Source organism: Hirundo rustica, chromosome 8 (assembly GCF_015227805.2).
Source record: "Hirundo rustica isolate bHirRus1 chromosome 8, bHirRus1.pri.v3, whole genome shotgun sequence".
Lineage (NCBI taxonomy): Eukaryota > Metazoa > Chordata > Aves > Passeriformes > Hirundinidae > Hirundo > Hirundo rustica.
This window is the reverse complement of record NC_053457.1, coordinates 10,128,323-10,145,032: the sequence shown is the minus strand read 5'-3', so window position 1 is coordinate 10,145,032 and position 16,710 is coordinate 10,128,323. Positions and strand designations below refer to the sequence as shown.

Sequence of the window (16,710 nt, the reverse complement as noted above, 5' to 3'; positions counted from 1 at the left end):
GCAAAAGTGCAGGCAGCTATCAGGCAGGAAGATTACTGCCACGGGATCACAGTCTTAGGCAGCTTTACCCTTTTATCATAAGTTTTTTTCGGTGTGCTCATTGTCTAAAATATCACCATAGATTTTTAGCTGTCAGCCTCTATTACCCAGATACATTTTTTCCTTTATGTCCATACTGAAAATTAAGTTTGGGAAGGGAGGAAGAATGGCCTTCATATTTATCTTTCTTTTATACTTAGAATACTCAAGTTTAGACTTGTATATTCAAGTTGTATCAAAAATAAATAAGAAGAAATGTTCATATGTAATTTTAATTCTTATTAATATATAATAGAAATGTGCTACAGGTTGGCATACTTGGCGTATTTTTGCAACAGTAGAAAGTCTTTGACAAACTTAGAATTGCTACAATAAATTCTAAAACTGAATCATTCAGTGAGGAGAATCAGTGCTCGCACACAGAGAACTGATGAGATTTAGGTAGTGAATTTAGTTAGTGACTGACCTCATCCATCTTGGAAATAAAATGAGAATAGATAAAGTTTGTATATGGATTGGTTTCTCTTACTTGTAAATTGTCAATACAAAAGAACTTGTAACAAGAATTTTTCTTAAAATGAAAAAGTTACCTCTCATCCCTTAGCGTCCTGTGGGGCTCTTTCAGGCCTAAAATTGAATGAATGTGTTGCAGTGAATGTACTTAGATATGGCTTTGAGAGTTTGTTAGATTTGAGTGCTGGATGTAGCTTGCACAAATCCCAAGCTACCTGCAGATAAACAGAAAAGATAGGTTCTTAGGATACCCAAGTTTAAATTAGTTTACCTTGAGAATTAAGATCTTGCTGTTTAAAAGTGATAATCAAATTTTCACTTTATAACAAGTGGTACTTATTAAGAATATTGGCACCTTCACTCCTGCTGTAACCATAGACAACACAAGACCTGTGTAAGCTTATACTTTTTTTTTTCTTTTTTACTTTTGTTTTCAGATAACTCTGCAGCAATTGGCTCATTTTATTTGAGCATATTTTTTCATTACTTTGTGATTGAGATTTCACCTTTTACTCACCAACCTAAAAATCAGACCTCAGCCTCAGAGTTACAGCACATACCTTCACACCCCTTTTCATGATGAGTTTATAACATCACACCTAATTCACTGCTTCCTTTTTAATCTCATGCAGTACCAGTGCCAGTGTAGCACTAATGCTGTAGAATCAAAATAGGTCAGTCAGACATGTTGCACAGTCTTCCTTTCCTTTTCTGCCTTCTGTGTACGCAGGAAATGATCTCCCCAGCGCTAAATGCCAATAGTCAGACAATATAAATATCATGCGGTTGTAATGTATAATGGGCTGCATCTATTTCACTTGGCTTTCATTAAGATCCTTGTGCTGTGGACTTTCCTCTGGTAGAAGAAAATGATTTTGTTCATCTTTGTTACAATCAGAATTATCGAACAGTTCTTCCCAAGAGAGAATCACTGTGAAAACTATGAAATGTTTTATGAACTTTTGCCAGCAGAAGTCAGCTTGCTTTGTTTCCAGTCTGAGATGGGGATCTGTGCAATTAACCTTGACTCTGTCCTCTCTGTGAACGATAGCAGATAAAAACGTCTGCTTCTGGTTTGGGGACCTAAGTGTCTTGAATCCCTTTTAAAAGGGAAATTCTACCCAGACAGATGAAAGACTTAAGGAAGAAAACTTGTGTCTTTTAAAAGTAGCTGAGACTTAGAATAAAACATGATATTTTATGTGAGGTAATCCATACATCTTAAAGATGTTGGAACAGAATTGTCTGGGATGGGTTTATCTATTTCATGTATTTGCAGAGATTTCATTCCTTTAGAGATTAATATGTTTATATTACATTTGTTTATATTACATTTTGTCATGTTAATCTCTGCAATGGAAGAGGTAATATCCTTGTGGTTACAGAAAGAACAAGGGTCTGGATTTACCCAAGGTCAAAGAAGAAATTTGTGAGCTGTGCCTTGTAGCATCTCAGCCATTTCGCTCTGCCTTAGCACAAACCACAGCATATGGCAGAGAATCTGTACAGTAGGTTTTTGTAAGTGCAAGAACAGAGAAGACTCTTGGGAGAGTGGAATGTCTGATGCTGAGGCAATCACAGATTTTGTGGAACTTGCGGGCTTTTTTTATTCTCTTCATGAATTAAATTTAGAATGCTGTATATAGTGCAGTACTTCTCACACATAAATCTAAGCGTATTGAGAAACATGCTTTACCTACTCTCTTTTAACTTATGGGAATCCATATTTTATCTGCTGTGTTGATGCTGTGGATGAGGTTTCCATGTAGTCCTCCTCAATTGTTGCCTGTGGGACTTTGAGGCTGCTGGACACCAAAGAGAGTTTAAGTTGGGGGCTCACTTCAGAAGTGAGGTTCTGGCTCTGCAGGATATTCCAGCCCCATGTGGAATTGAGGTGTGGCAGGAGAGGACGGGCAGGACATGAAGGGAAGTGCAAAGAGCATGGCAGTGAGGTCACAGCAAAGACCACAGTGCCCAATTCGCCAAAACTGAGCTGCCTCTGCAGGGTTCAGTTTTTGCATGGGGACAAAAAATACCCCAAAGCCCTGCCTGCATGCTGCCTTGTAATCTGTGGAGGAAAAGCTGGCTCTGTGCACATGGAAAGCTATTGGGTTTCATGCGTACCAATGGCAAGATAAAGGGTTTCCTGTATTTATTTACAGCATGTTGTTACTTGCAATAATGCAGAGTGGGTCCTTTTAGGAGAAGGGAGTTAGGAAGGTAAGGGGTTGCTGGGTGCTGTTATGGTTTGTGCCTTTTGAGCTGGGAGTAAAAATTTCAGCAGAAAAATTAATCTGCACGTTTATTCGTTTTCATGGGGGGGAGGTTTCTTCATAGAGCAAAGGTTAAGTAATGCATTTGTATGGTAAATGTCGTGATTTCTCAGTTGGCTTGGTTTGAATAGTCAGTAATTATTCTCTGTGATGCTTGTGACCATATTGAGATTTTATTCAAAAGCCATTGAAATAAGCACAAGGGGGAAAGTTACTATTTTTGTTTTGTTATTGTTTTGTATAGGCCACATGCACAGTGCTGTTGTTCATATTTGAAATCCCTCTCAAAGATATTTCGACTCAAAACACACAATGGAACCAGAGGATCCAGTGATTATGGCTGGTAATGATACTGTGGATTTAGGTGCTGACAAAGCCTAACACAACTTGTTTTAATTTACTATGTTTTTTTGCTCAGTAATATTGTTAGAATCGTACTCAAGGACCACATTGTACCAGCATTCTTCCTTTTATAATAAATTCACAAAGAAGAGGCCAGTTTCAGCTTACGTGCAGTAAAAAAACCTACCATATCCTTTAGAAATAACAGTCAAGAGAAAAATATGTCTACCCTACTCTTTTTAATCTTCCAAAGATGTATGTATATGCTTCAGTGGGTCTTTCCACATGCAGAAAGCAAACAGGGTACAGGCTGTAAGAGTAAATATTAAAGAGCAAGAGAATTAAAAAACCCCAAACCCCCAGTACCTGGAAAATAATGTCTACTTTTTTTCATAATGAACGTGAAATTTAACTGTGCCGTGAGCAGTGGGACACCAGTAGTGATTTTGTTTTTCATAATAGCAGCAAACAAGTGAGGTAACCTTAGAAAATTTTGTAGCAGGTTGGAAAACAAGAAACAATCAATATCTTAATTGAGAATGGGCTCCACGTGTAACAGGGCACACAGTGAATGGGGACTTTTCTTTGGGAACTCAGCCTTGCAGCAGGCACCATGTTTTGTGTGAGTTTCTCTTGTCTTTATGTTCTGAGAAGACCTTTCTTTCCATGATTTCTATTAAAAAAACAGTCTACATCTTAACAGTTTGCTACGTTACTTTTCAGCATTGTGGTTGTATTTCTCTCAGTAGAGGTTGTGTATTTTTTGTAATTTGAATGCTTGGTGAAATTCACATCTGTAGTCTTAATCCTCGAGAGGATTATCCAGGAAATATCCATGGCAGTTTATATTTTGGTTTTTAGCAGAAATATTTCCTTGGCTGCTCATTAAATGAGGAATCCTCTCCCAAGAGTATTTATTTCAACAGACTCTAATTGAGGTGATGTACTTCCCAAGGAATATATGAATATATGTGAATAAAGAGAGACTTACCGTTTCAGTCACACTTTAGTTTACCTTGGGAAGTTAGTTTCAGTAAGTAAATATGCGTATGCACCAGCTGATGCAAGCCCTTGAGCGAAGGAGAAGGAATTTGCAGTTCTCTTTTCTACACTTTAAATTTCTACGGGTTTCTGTTACGTGAGAGCCCAAGTGCCTTGTAGTGCTTGGCTACAACCATCTCCAGATTCAGGCTGTTCTTGGTGCTCCTTGTCTGGGGATGATCTCAGCTGCGCTGCCTGTGCTTAGCACAATGGCGAGGGGATGTCAAGGCAACCATGAGGAGACCTTCAAAGTTTGCAGAGAAAGACGGATTTCATTGCTGTTAGCGAGAAGGTGGATTTTAAATAAAGCCGATGTGGAAGATTAGGGAATGGAAAAATGCCAAACTGATTATATTTAAAGATGCTGGAGACCAAAAATGGTGGAATCCAATACATAAATACAATATTTAAAGGGTGTAAAAAATCAACAAAGGTGTGTAGAGAAACGGAGTACAGGTAATCAATAAGTACTTTTTAAAATATGCACTGTACAAAGTAAACAAAAAGGAAAGAAAATATTGATTAGCATGCATTGAGGGCTGGTGACAGGGATTAATCTGACTACACAAAAGACTTAAATCTTCACATAGTTGTTTCAGCAAGATAATATTGTCTGGTCTCTGAGTTGCTTTTATCTTGGTAAAGCATTCTAAAGCATCTTTAACAAGGCAGTGATCGCTATTCAGGACTGACAAAAGAGCGTAGCAGCGTTAAACTCACAATTTCTCAAAAAGAAATAGCAAGAGAAGAAATGAAGAATTTAATGAGGACTTCTGTTGAAAGAAAATCAAAATTAAGCCTATTTGCACACATTACTTAAATCAATTTATTTTCATAAGCAGATTTTTAAATTGTTATTTATATGGACTGTTTGAGTGAAACTGCAGTTCATAACTGTGTGTGGTTTGGTTGTGGCTTAGGCAGTAGGTGCTGACTCCAGTATTCAGGTAGAACAGGTTAACAATAGCTGAAATGAAGAGGTTTTGAATGAGTTTCAGTGGGATTACATCGACGTAAGAATTCAAATTTGTTAGATCTGTGTATTAGTGTGGAAATGGAAGGTGGATAACTGCATTTGCACAATTGTTTTTAATAGCAAACAAATAAATAATCAAGACATTTAACCGCAAACACGTAGTTCAGTGCCAGTAAGGATTTGCTGTCTAGGTCCAGATTTTGTACCTCGCAGTGAGGAATAAGGGCCTAAAATCATACTGGCATCAGTTTCAGTGCAATGCAAACAGGAGATCCTCTTGAATTATGGTTTTTCCTATTATATTTTAGACAGGTGAAAGTCTATTTGCTTCTTTTTATTATTAAGGTAGTGTTTTAGAAGTACAGCTTTTAGAATTTCAAATTTGAATGATGGGACAATGTCAGCAGAAGCTGAGGACATTTCGTGTCTTAGGAATGGATTCTGTATCACTGTGGTGTTTGAGAGAGAAAGTAGACAAGTAATTAAAAAATCAAAATGTGATGCTGTAATTTTATTTTTAATAGCTTGCAGAAAAAGAACTGGGACTTACAAGAGACAAATGCTTGTGTTTAGGATTACAAATGTTTAGTAACAGCACTGTGATATTCTCGAAAAATTAATAATTAGTACTGATTAGGGTACTGTACATAGCCTTTGGTAATTTGCCTAGATTTACCTTGGTGTTTTCATACAATATTTGTTACGAACCTGAGAGTTACAAATTTGGAGCTGCTGCCACCTGCCTGACATGTGTGCCTGGTGTTCCCATCGATGGGGGGTGTGCACTGAGGAGCTCCAGCCTAGGAAGGAAATGTTGGTTTGTCAGCACACAGTGCTTCAATAATCCTACACTTTGGCTTTCCACCTGGAATATGTGGATGAAAATACTCGTTTTCATGTTTGGAGAAACTGATCTTAAAAAATAGCAATCTGTTTGGCATGTTAGAACTCGCAAAGTGATTGAAAGAATAAACATAAAATATAACACTTAAGGAGCTGTTGAATTAAATGTGTGAATCTCCAGTTGCTTATCAGCTCCTATCTGCTGTCATGAATGAGTGTTTTCTCTCATTTCCTTAGCTTTTTTTCCTGTTTTTTTTAACTGCCATTCTGTTTTTGTTTTAAAGTTATTTAGAATATTACAAGATTTATAAAGAAAATTTGTTTTTTATTTTTTAAAAATAAGCGCCTATCAAAGCAATATCTCGTGCTTCATAGCAAAATAGTCATTGGGTACCATGCAAGTTCATTGAGTTAATTTTTCACTCTGGCATGTTTTGCATAAGCTTCAGGACATGGGACTTAAGGCATTGTAATCACCACTCAAATCAAATAAAAAACCTTACATTACTGGGCTAGCTAAAGAAGAACTCTGACTCCTGTGGGACGATACAAGAGCCCTGATGGTTCTTTCCTTAAGCTAGAAAAACTCTGTGGTTGTAGGGCTCTTTATCCTGTTGATGGTAAAATCTTCATTAAGAAAAGCTGAAAAACAGCATGTAGGGCAGAGAAAAGATTAAACTGTCCTGATTGTCATTATTATGTATCTGTCAGAATGTATTGGGGCCACTTCCTAAAACTTGCGAGGAGGACACAAACTGCATGAACCTTATCTAGAGGAGAGGTTCAGAGCAGCATCCATTCTGTGGAGGAATTAGCCGGCCCAGAGCTCCCAGTCCCTTGTATCTGTCCGTCATTAGTGACCCCATGAGGTGCTGAAATCCCCTTTTTTAGGTGCAGTTTTCTGTGCTTTCCTGACTGTGCCTTTGCTGTCCACAGAGAGCGAGGAGGTGTACCAGCGCCAGGTGCTGTCCATTGCCTGCATCGTCTTCGGCATCGTCGTGGTGGGCATGCTTTGTGCGGCTTTCTACTTCAAAACAAAGTAAGAGCCTTCCTCTGCTCTCTTTGGGTTTTAGCTGCTGTCCTTTTTACAGCCTCAGAGTTCTTCAGCTTCCCCCCTCCTTTTGAAGTTGCTGTTATCTCTGGTCTGGCTTCAGCAGTTCCCCACAGCTACACTAAGTCCTCCCCAAAACGTAAACAGGAGCAGTCTGTGTTCTTTCTATTTTCTGATACCAGAAAAGAAAAGATTGTGTCATTCCAGTTGTTTAGTTGGGTTTTTTTTTTGTTGTTTTTTGTGTTGTTTTTTTTTTTTTTTTTGGGGGGGGGGGGGTGTTTGTTTGGGGGTTTTTTTGGGTTTTTTTCAGTAATAATTTTGTGTCTTTTGCTATCAGTGCAATAATCACTCTTCTCTTCTGAAAATGACAGTTTAAATACGCCATCTCCTTTTTGCATTTCATTTCACGTCCCTGAATGTCCATTTCTGTATGCTGAGAATCAAAGTAAAGTTAGAAATGCAGAAACAAGTCCTCTGCAGACATCTGTAACCTGTAGCTAATACAGCAGCCTGTTGATGAAGATTCATATGAGTGTCTGCAACACAGAAGCACTTTGACCTATCCAGTATAGTGAAATCATCTGGACTAAACTATTTTCAAGCTAAATACTGTCCACACTATCCTTTTATCTTCCCTTTATAATATTTAATGTTATATGTGCAAAAACCTCATAGCAGCTACATGGCATGGTTGACAGTGTCCCTGTCAATAAATATGTTCTGTGTGGTGGTCATCCTTGGTTCCTGTTCCAGCTGGAGTTAATGAGAGAACACTAATCAATATAAAAAAGTACCTGCATGAGGCTAGTCAAGGTGGCTGAGCATCAAAAATGTGAAGGTTGGCACTTTTTTTAAAAGTTTGGATGTTTATCTGAATCCCCTTTTCTAGAATTAATGTCTAGGAAATCTAAAGAGGATTGGGTGTCTAGGAAATCTAAAGAGGATTGGGTTTTATTTTTTAAAAAAAATAAATAAATAAATTGACATTTCTATCCAGGAAAGAGAAAAGGTCCCCAGGTTTTTTTTACCCCTTTTTCTTCCCCTCAAACTTCAGGGGTAAGTCACGAGTGAAGATTTGCGTTGGATCACATTTTTTCTAGATTATCCTATTGTCTTGAGGGATTTAGTTAAATTGTTCTCTGGACACCCAGTGTGACAGGGATGTTGTCTGGGAAGGACTGACTGGCAGGGAAGTTCCTCCCTGCAAACTCCTTTGCTGCAGTGTAAATTGTGAGCAGAGACAGCCACTTTGGCACTGCCATTAGAAATGTCATTATGCATTTTAGATCTGCAGATCTTAGAAGAAAGAGTGAGAGACACTCTTCCTGGAAAGGCTTGAGGGTTTGTTTGGCTGATGGAGAGAGTTTCAGAAAAGGCAGGATTGGTTTGTCAGCAGGAAGAACGTGCAGCCAGTGACTGAGCATACTGTGGATAAAAAGCCCCTCTGTCATTCGCAGTGCCCCTCTTGGTCTTGCACTGCTGCAGGGAGTGGTGAGAGCTGGGTTGGAACAGCCTGAAAAACGCCCTGGCTTTGATGAGGTGGTGAGGAGAGCTAAGTCTGAAAAATAATGAGTGGAAATAACACTTGAAAGAGGAACTTGGAGGACAATAGCGCATCGTGACTCAGGAGCAGCTGGGGGTGTCGTGTTTGGGGCTCTGCTGCTGAGTTACTGAGAAGAGTTGGAGTGGGCTGGTGCCAGACTCTGGGAACTGAAGTTTGGAGAGTTAGGAGAAAACGAGCCCCTCTGGTTCAGTCAGGAGGCCTCAGACAATGTACAAGTTGAGCAGTGGAAGGAGGTGATCAGTCCCTAACACCCTGGCTGTGGCTCCATCTGGAGCTGTCCAAAAAGGAAATAAGTGTCTAAGACTGGGTCTCATGCAGGTCAGGTAAAATTGTAAATGTTACATTGGCCAGTGTGTTAAGGGTGTAAAAACCAACAAATTTGAAGTGCCTCAACGCTTACCATATGTTAGCTCTTAGTCAGCAGGGTTTTGGGAGCTTCTTTTTCAGGCATATGAACCCTGACTGTGCTCAAGAGTTATCAAAGCATTCCTCCTTCATGGGGGTCATCTTGGGGTTTCATTTGACGTACAAAAAATTTAGAGTATTGCTAACACATATAGAAACTCTGAATAGTGCATCCATTAAGAGAAAAGTTTCCATGAAGATCCTGACCCTCACTTACTTAGTCTGACAATTCCATAATACCAGCTGCTAGAAATAGGCATTTCCCTATATGCCATTGAATTAAAAGTCCTTTTTTAAAATAGATTCAATCTGAGAAAATTTAGGACTATAATTAAATTCTGTGCCCTTCCAATTACTCCTTTTAAGTTAATCAAGAAAGTGCTGGAAGTGTTAGCAACAGATGAAGCCACAGCTTCTGAAGTACAGTAATGGGCTGCCCTTTACAGCTCAGACTTTTACAAATGACTAGTGACTTTATTTCGTGCTGAAGTAAGAACACATCATTGCCAAATAACTCTAAAGTAGAACACATAAGGCCCATTTGTTTTGAAAACAAAAATTATAAAATAAATTTATTAATCAGCAAGTAACTTTGAATTATTAATGTTTTCTAGTTTTATAGCTGTGCATCCTATAGTTTGGCAAAATGAATATGCATAAGTCTGATATTAATGTTAGGTTGCATGAACATAAAAGGAAATTAATGATTGGATTGTTTGTCTCAGCAAATTACCTTCAGGAATTTCAATTGTAATATTAAAGACTGTAGTAGTGAAGCTGAATTTTTGCAGTTTACTTGCATGTGTTTATAAATATAGAAATACCTCTAAAGAAAACCAAAAATCGGTTTGTTGCTTTCCTGATCAAATTGTCATTTTGTATGTATATGAGAGGTTCCCAAAGTCTGATGCTGTGATCATGTTTCACTCTGGTTGTTCATAACTTACATGAAGTCATGCAAAAATTTCCTGAATATTCCTTAACCATTCTGGAGACCAACATGGAATGGGCTGGTTTTCCAGAAGGACATAGGAATAGATGACCTAATTTCCTCAGTTTATGTAATTTACCTGGTCAGAAAATAGTTGTTCATAAAAACGCTAAAGTTGTTTTTGTGAGTCTCCCCTGGAATTTTATGAGAAGCTGAAAGGCTCATTTAGACATTTTACAAATGAAATTGTTCAATTTCATTAGATTCAAAAATTAGTGGATGTTAAAGATATTTTTAAAAGAGATGTTTCAGACTCAACTGACTGATTTAATTTGACACTATATTTCATCAGATTATCTATCTTTCCAGATTATTCCAGTATTAACTCTACAAGTTTTAGCTGAAGAAAATTTTCAAAGTTTCTTGTGCTTGAGAAATTATTTCCTCACCTACCTCAACTCATAAATTTTATTAATTATGAGCTCCCAGCAATACTCAAAACATGCCAGTCATATCTGTAACATGCTTACAATATAAATTCATTCTTTAACATGCCTGCAATGTACATTCATTCTGATTTGCTTCAAAATAGGATGCAAGTAGAAAGCCTGAAAGGTACCTTGGAGTCCTGGATTTGTTATGGCTTATGACCTGTACTCAGGAAACTAGCTGTAAGAAATACCTCTAAGCAGGTACAATTTGTTGAATTTAAGCAAATGCTTGCATTGTGTCATACTGAACCAAAATTAAGGGACCCAAAAACTATTAAAACCCATGTTATTTAAACTGGATATCTGAGCTGGGATACTTCTCACCACTTACTTTCTTATTGAGGGAACTTGTCCTCTCTCACAGGCCCCTCCACTGAACACATAAATAAGTCATTTTGCTCTGCTTTCTTATATCTTCCAGTAGTAGACACAGAATGTTCCACTGTGAATAAGGAATTAAAATTAATTTTATACTTCATTCAGTGTCAAATTCACTGCCTGACTCAAGATCTTATCAAGCTTGATGATGCCATAAGGCTTTCCACAATCAAATCACCAGAAATGCTGCTGAAGCTGCTTCGCTAAGATTTATATTTCAGTATAGAAAGGCCATATTTTCTTTATTTCTTATCAATACTTGTCAGAAATCACTTCCTTTCGAGAACTGGCTCGGCACTAGCTGCTGTCCAAAACCTGCTGGTGGCATAATGAAATGCTGCTGCTGCTGAGTGCTTGACATTACTGGGTTGTTTCCAAGGCCATTGTAGGTTCACTGCTGGAGGTGCATCTTCTGGGGAGAGAAAGGAAGCAGGGAAGGAAGGAAAGAATTCAAACTGTATCATGAAGCTTTTGCTCACAATTGTTTAAAACGGATAGTCCTGGACAATGTAGCTAATTACAAAAAAAACAAAAAAAAACCCAAAAAAAACCACCTTAAATGTTTTTTGCTAACAGTTTTTGCCCAGCTGAGATAACTATTTGCAGAAGATAAAAGTAATACTTAAAGTTTGCAGTCTCATATCCTCTATTATGCACAGAACCTTAAAACTGTTTGTCAATCCCACTCCATGTAGTGTGGCAGAAACAGAAAGTCTTTGTTAACAGTATAGTTATCTCCTGAATAATGCAAGGGACTCATCTGGTGGTATTCCTAGCTCTGACTGGGTGGATTATCGTAGAATAAGTCAAAAACACAGCCTCAGAGGCCATACTGATGTTTTTTCCAGGTTTAAGCATATAAGCAGAAGCTGCTCTATACAAGATGTGTTACAGGTCAAGTCTAATCAGCCAGCAGAAATCTTTGATTCTTCATCAATTTTTATAGCCACCAGGGGCTAATGCCCGTTTTATTTGCCAAAACCTTTTTTCTAAATCAGAGCAAAATGCTTTTTTTATTAGACTTGCAAGCTATTGTTAAATGTGCAATAGATGATCTTACAAAACTGCACTCGCACAATGAGCACACTATTATAGTAATCTGAGAATAGAAGGTATTTTAAAACAGAAGAGGGGTTTTTTTCCCACCTTTGTTAAGCCTTGTCAGGAAACAACCGCTGCATTGGACTATCAGACATCCATGAATTAGCTCAGCTGGCTCATCTAACAGGGTGAAGTTTTGAACAAAGAGAGCTCTGGCTATAAATGTATCGTGGCTGCAGCAGAAGATCAAGCGAGCTCTTTCTTACATGAATTTTATTTCTCTCTGCAGGAAACAAACAAAGCAAATTCACGAACAGCTGAAGGAAACGCAGAATAGGAAAACCTACAGCCTAAATGCTTCCAGCATGATGGCAAAGTCGGAGTGTATGGCACAAAGCCAAGTCCAGCTGCAAAATGTAAGTAATCCTGCCAGCTACGGCACTTAATAGCCTGGCCGAGTTCCTGCTGCTGATGGCAGCACATCGTCATGCTGCTATTAACATCTGAGCAATGGGAACCACAATTCTCACCTCTTTCATAAAATGTTTTTTATCAGGCCTCTTAATGGAAAGCAGGGATTTTTTTTTTTTTTCTAAAGTTGTTTCAATGGATCCCGGTAGATTTTGTTCACGTAGCAGACTTTGGTGAGCCCCCCAGCTCTGCATTCAGCAGTGGAAATTACAGTTTCCAGCAACAGCTGAGGTCATACATGTGTGTATGTGTAGTGGGGGTCCTTGAACTCAAGTGATGTCATGCCTTCCAATAATTTATGAACCGGCATGAAAAAGCATAGAGATTTGTCACGGTTAATTCAGAGTAAATTCAAAATCTAGAACTAAATTTATGCATGTAAACAAATGCCCAAGGGAAGACCATGCAGATGGTCTAATTTTTCTGGGTCTTTAGTTAAAGGTACTTTAGTTTACAGAAAGAAATTAGTCTGTTCAAACTAAATTCGAAATATATTTAATCATTTTCTGAATATAATTATATGTAAGTCATTACAGCCTCACAATCATGAAATATGTAAAGCGTGTTTGAAGTAAGGAACGCGAAGATAACTGATTTATTTAGCCCTACTATTTTTTTAGGAAGGTATTTTGCAGTATATGTCATTCTCTTTCCTCTGGTCACACACAGTCAGTGCTGTATTACTTGGAACAAAGCCTTTGGAAGAAACATCCTGGCAGCAATATAATAGGAAAATATAAAAGATGTATTAAAACCTTTCTAAATTATTAACTCCATTTAAAAAAAAAAAAAAAAAAAAAAAAAAAGTATCTTAGTGTTGCTTAAAGGAATGACTCCCTTATTTGCCAGTTTCCATCAAAACAGAGGGAGTTTAGCAAAAATGAGCACTCGTGCCCACTTAACCAAAGATGTCTCAACTCCTAGTTTACATCCAATTAATTTAGAGATAAATGTGAGCGCTTTTAACCGATTCAGAGCAAGCAGAGCCTCCCTGCTAATAGACAGAGGCTGTCAGAGCATTGCTTGTATTTACTAAAAGCTGTTTTGTAGGAACACCATTGTGGTGCTCCCGTATACGCTCACTATATGCTTTGTAATTCAGGAAAAATGTACTCTTTCAAGAAGGAAGATAGCTCCCCTAAATTGACATAATCACAGTTTGGGGAACCTTGTACAATTTTTTCCTCTTGCTTTCAGTTCATTCAGCCTTACATTATTTCTAGTCCCTGAAAGAAAAGCTGTTGTGAGTGTTGTTGGTTGTAATGGTAGCAACAAAAGGTAAAGTTCATGATCCTTTTGTTCTATCCTATGAAATAAGCCTTGGTTAACACTAAGAATATTCTCTTTGCCATTTTCTCACTGTAATTCAGTGCTATACTTTGTCATTTTCTTTTGCCATAACCATAGCTGTAATGGCTGAAATAGCAGTTCACAGGTTCTTGACATAGAGATTGAACACCATCATTATATTTACTATTTTAATCCAAATTTGCTTTTCAGTTTTTAATGCTGTTCAGCCTGACATTATGAGTGCTGGTAATTAACACACCATTTTCTTGTTCTTGTGGCTATTTGCAGGCAGCTGTTTTCTCCTTGCCATTAATGTGTTCTCCCTTTGGGAAGATAGGAAGGAGGAAAAACAGAATGACCTTGTGCAGGATGCAGTGTAACAGTGTAATAATGGTTTCTATTGTTAGGAGGATTTTAGTGCAGGAATGCATGCAGGCAGTTCATGAAATATTTACAAAACCTGCCAGATTGGAGGTGGGGGAAAGGGCAGGGGTTTGGTGAGACAGCAGAAAAGGGACTTTGGAAAGGTATTTTGTAGGAATGGCTGAGTGACTCCCCCCTCAGAGACAAGGTATCCGCCTGGGGCGTATCTGCTGGGTAGAAAGGGGGTCAGGCAGCCTGGATGTCATCCCTCTGCCATTCCCATCTGCAGCTGCCACTGCATGGGCCAGGAGAGAAATCCTAGTTCTCTTCATTTCCAGGAGTTAATAAATAAACTTATGTAAATGAGGGCAGGTATTTTCTGGACACCACTCCTCCAGTCTGGCATTTTGGTTTAGGTAATCCTGGAGGTTGTTTCTTTTCCCACTCCACATGCTCCCCCTACAAGCAAGAGAGTTTTCTCATTTATATCACCTTTCTGTCTTTCCCTGGGAGATTCTCCCAGATTTTTCTCTTGTCTCTTTTGAATAGACCTGGTGATGCTTTCAGGCTTTTCACACAGCTCTTTCATGTTCCACAGAGGAGAATGCTTTTGTGGAGACCTGAGAAAAGTTGCATAAGGTTCCTTATTCCTGATGACTATTCTGAAAGAACCATCACCTTTTGACTGAGAAGTTGCTATATTTAGTAAAGGGTCCATCTATCTTTCCAAATGTGTTACTTTAGAGAGAGGTTTAACTTATTTCCCAAGGCCCAGGGTATAGCAGACAGGGTTTCAAGTGGTTTGTGACTGTAAAGAGCTTCACCAGTCTTAGTGAAGTAATTTTTCCTCCCACACTCAAATGTATTACATCTCCTCCACTCCCTGCCTCTTCTGCATTGTGATTCTGAAAAGTGAAATAAAGGGTTGGATTTTGCCAGGACAGCTGTGTTCTCTCTGAAGTCCTGCTGCTCATCACTGGTAATTGTGCTCAACTCTAACCAGTCTTATCCTCAGTAGTGATTTCATTGTTTTCTTAGAGGTACAAATTAGATGAAAAATACTGTGTACTGTAAGAAGGACTCATAAATATCTGTTTGAACACAGCTCCTAGGATTTCCTGAATCTCCTCCAAGTCCAGTGCTTTTCCCAAACAATCTGGCAGCAACACACTTAAATTCCTGCTAGGTGTTTCTTGCTGGGGTTTCTAGCCTCTTGGATTTAAAGACTAATGCGCTGGTAATCTTGCTATAATTCTTCAGCCAGGAAGAGACAGATGTGCCAGCTTTTAATCCAGGATCTTTGAGGTACACAGGGGATTCACAATAATTTCACCTAATGCATAAAACCTAGGGCTTCTCAAGTATTATGTATCCCTTTCCAAAGAGATCATCCTCCTTTCAAGAGATTTAAATGGCTGCAGCAAACAGTTAGGTCTCCACATAGTCAAAAGGAAGGAGATTGTCATTCTCCCCATCAAGAAAGACAAGTGCTCGGTGACCCTCACACACCATGCAGGTGGCAGGAGGAGGTGGCGTGGCTCCTGATTCCTACCTGCTTTTTCCACATGTCGTTGTTGCCATATTATGTGAGCTTTTGTGAGATGTTTACAGCTCTGTAGCTGAATTCTCACGGTCTGTACTGTAAACAATCGTGTTTTTCACATTCCTTTTTGATGAGAGTCAATTGATGGACTTCTAGCCTGGCCAGTGGGATGGAGAGGTGGTAACCTTGTTCTCCAATCCCTAGTCATCATTCAGAACCTATATAAGCGAGGTCTTTGCAAATAATAAAAGGTTCTTCAGCCTTCTTCTTGGAGTCAAGAGAGTGTGTGAGTATCATTGTCTCTTCGTGTCCCCCAGTGACATATAGGGAGGCTTTCTTTTTACATTCTCACAACTTGGTAAATATGTCATGGAAAAAAAAAATTAAAGGAGTCAGCTGAAAGCTTCACATTCCTTTAGTGATTCTGAGAATTGTCATGGCTTTTTAAAGTGGCCTTTTTCATCCTTGTGGTTTTTAATACCTTCTCTGGGGGTGCCAAGGGGATCTGTTAATTTCCCATCACTTTCCCTCTGAGATGGTTAATATGCTTTTCATGCTGTACTGTGTGGTTTCAATTTTTACTGCACTTGTTTCTAGTAGCTTGCAACCACTAGTTCCAGGTTTCTGAAATTCTTATAATGAGAGACAAAACCTGCTCCTTTTGCATCATTGCCTTTTGTTCATAGTAGTAGGAAATAAAATCTTTTCAGTCACTGTGATAGAAATGCAATTAATATCTGTCAAGCAAGAGATACTTTAAATCTTTTAAAGGCTTACTCTGTGGTTTTCCCTCAATTACCATTTGATTTATCAGCTAAGATCGAGAGCAAATTTCCCATTCCTGTGTAATGGGAATTCCATGAGTACTTAGGAAGAACTGCCAGAATAGACAAACGTGAATTTGCTGTCCTCTGTCTAGAGCCAGTGTTGGCAACAAAGCATAGAGGACGGTAAGGATGATAAATGAACCATCTGATGAGCTTTTGTGCAGGCTCAACCCCCGCCCCCCCCCCCCAGAAAAATCACTTCACCTCCTTGAGAGATTCCACCTCTCTGAATGTCATTTAAAGCTGCCCCCTCTGCCTTCTCAGTTCTTTTTGAAATGGGATCCCCACATCACCTCTCTTCCAGCGCCATGTGAATGAATGTCTGGAC

At 38.7% G+C, this 16,710-nt stretch overlaps 1 protein-coding gene across 1 annotated transcript in view; it reads left to right on the top strand.

Annotated features, from left to right (window-relative positions):
- Nucleotides 1–16,710, top strand: part of NRG3 (neuregulin 3) — a 343,313-nt gene that overhangs the window by 309,899 nt on the left and 16,704 nt on the right. Inside the window, 2 exon segments of the mRNA XM_058421560.1 lie at nt 6,964–7,066; nt 12,178–12,304. Of these exon segments, the coding sequence (XP_058277543.1) occupies nt 6,964–7,066; nt 12,178–12,304 (230 nt within the window).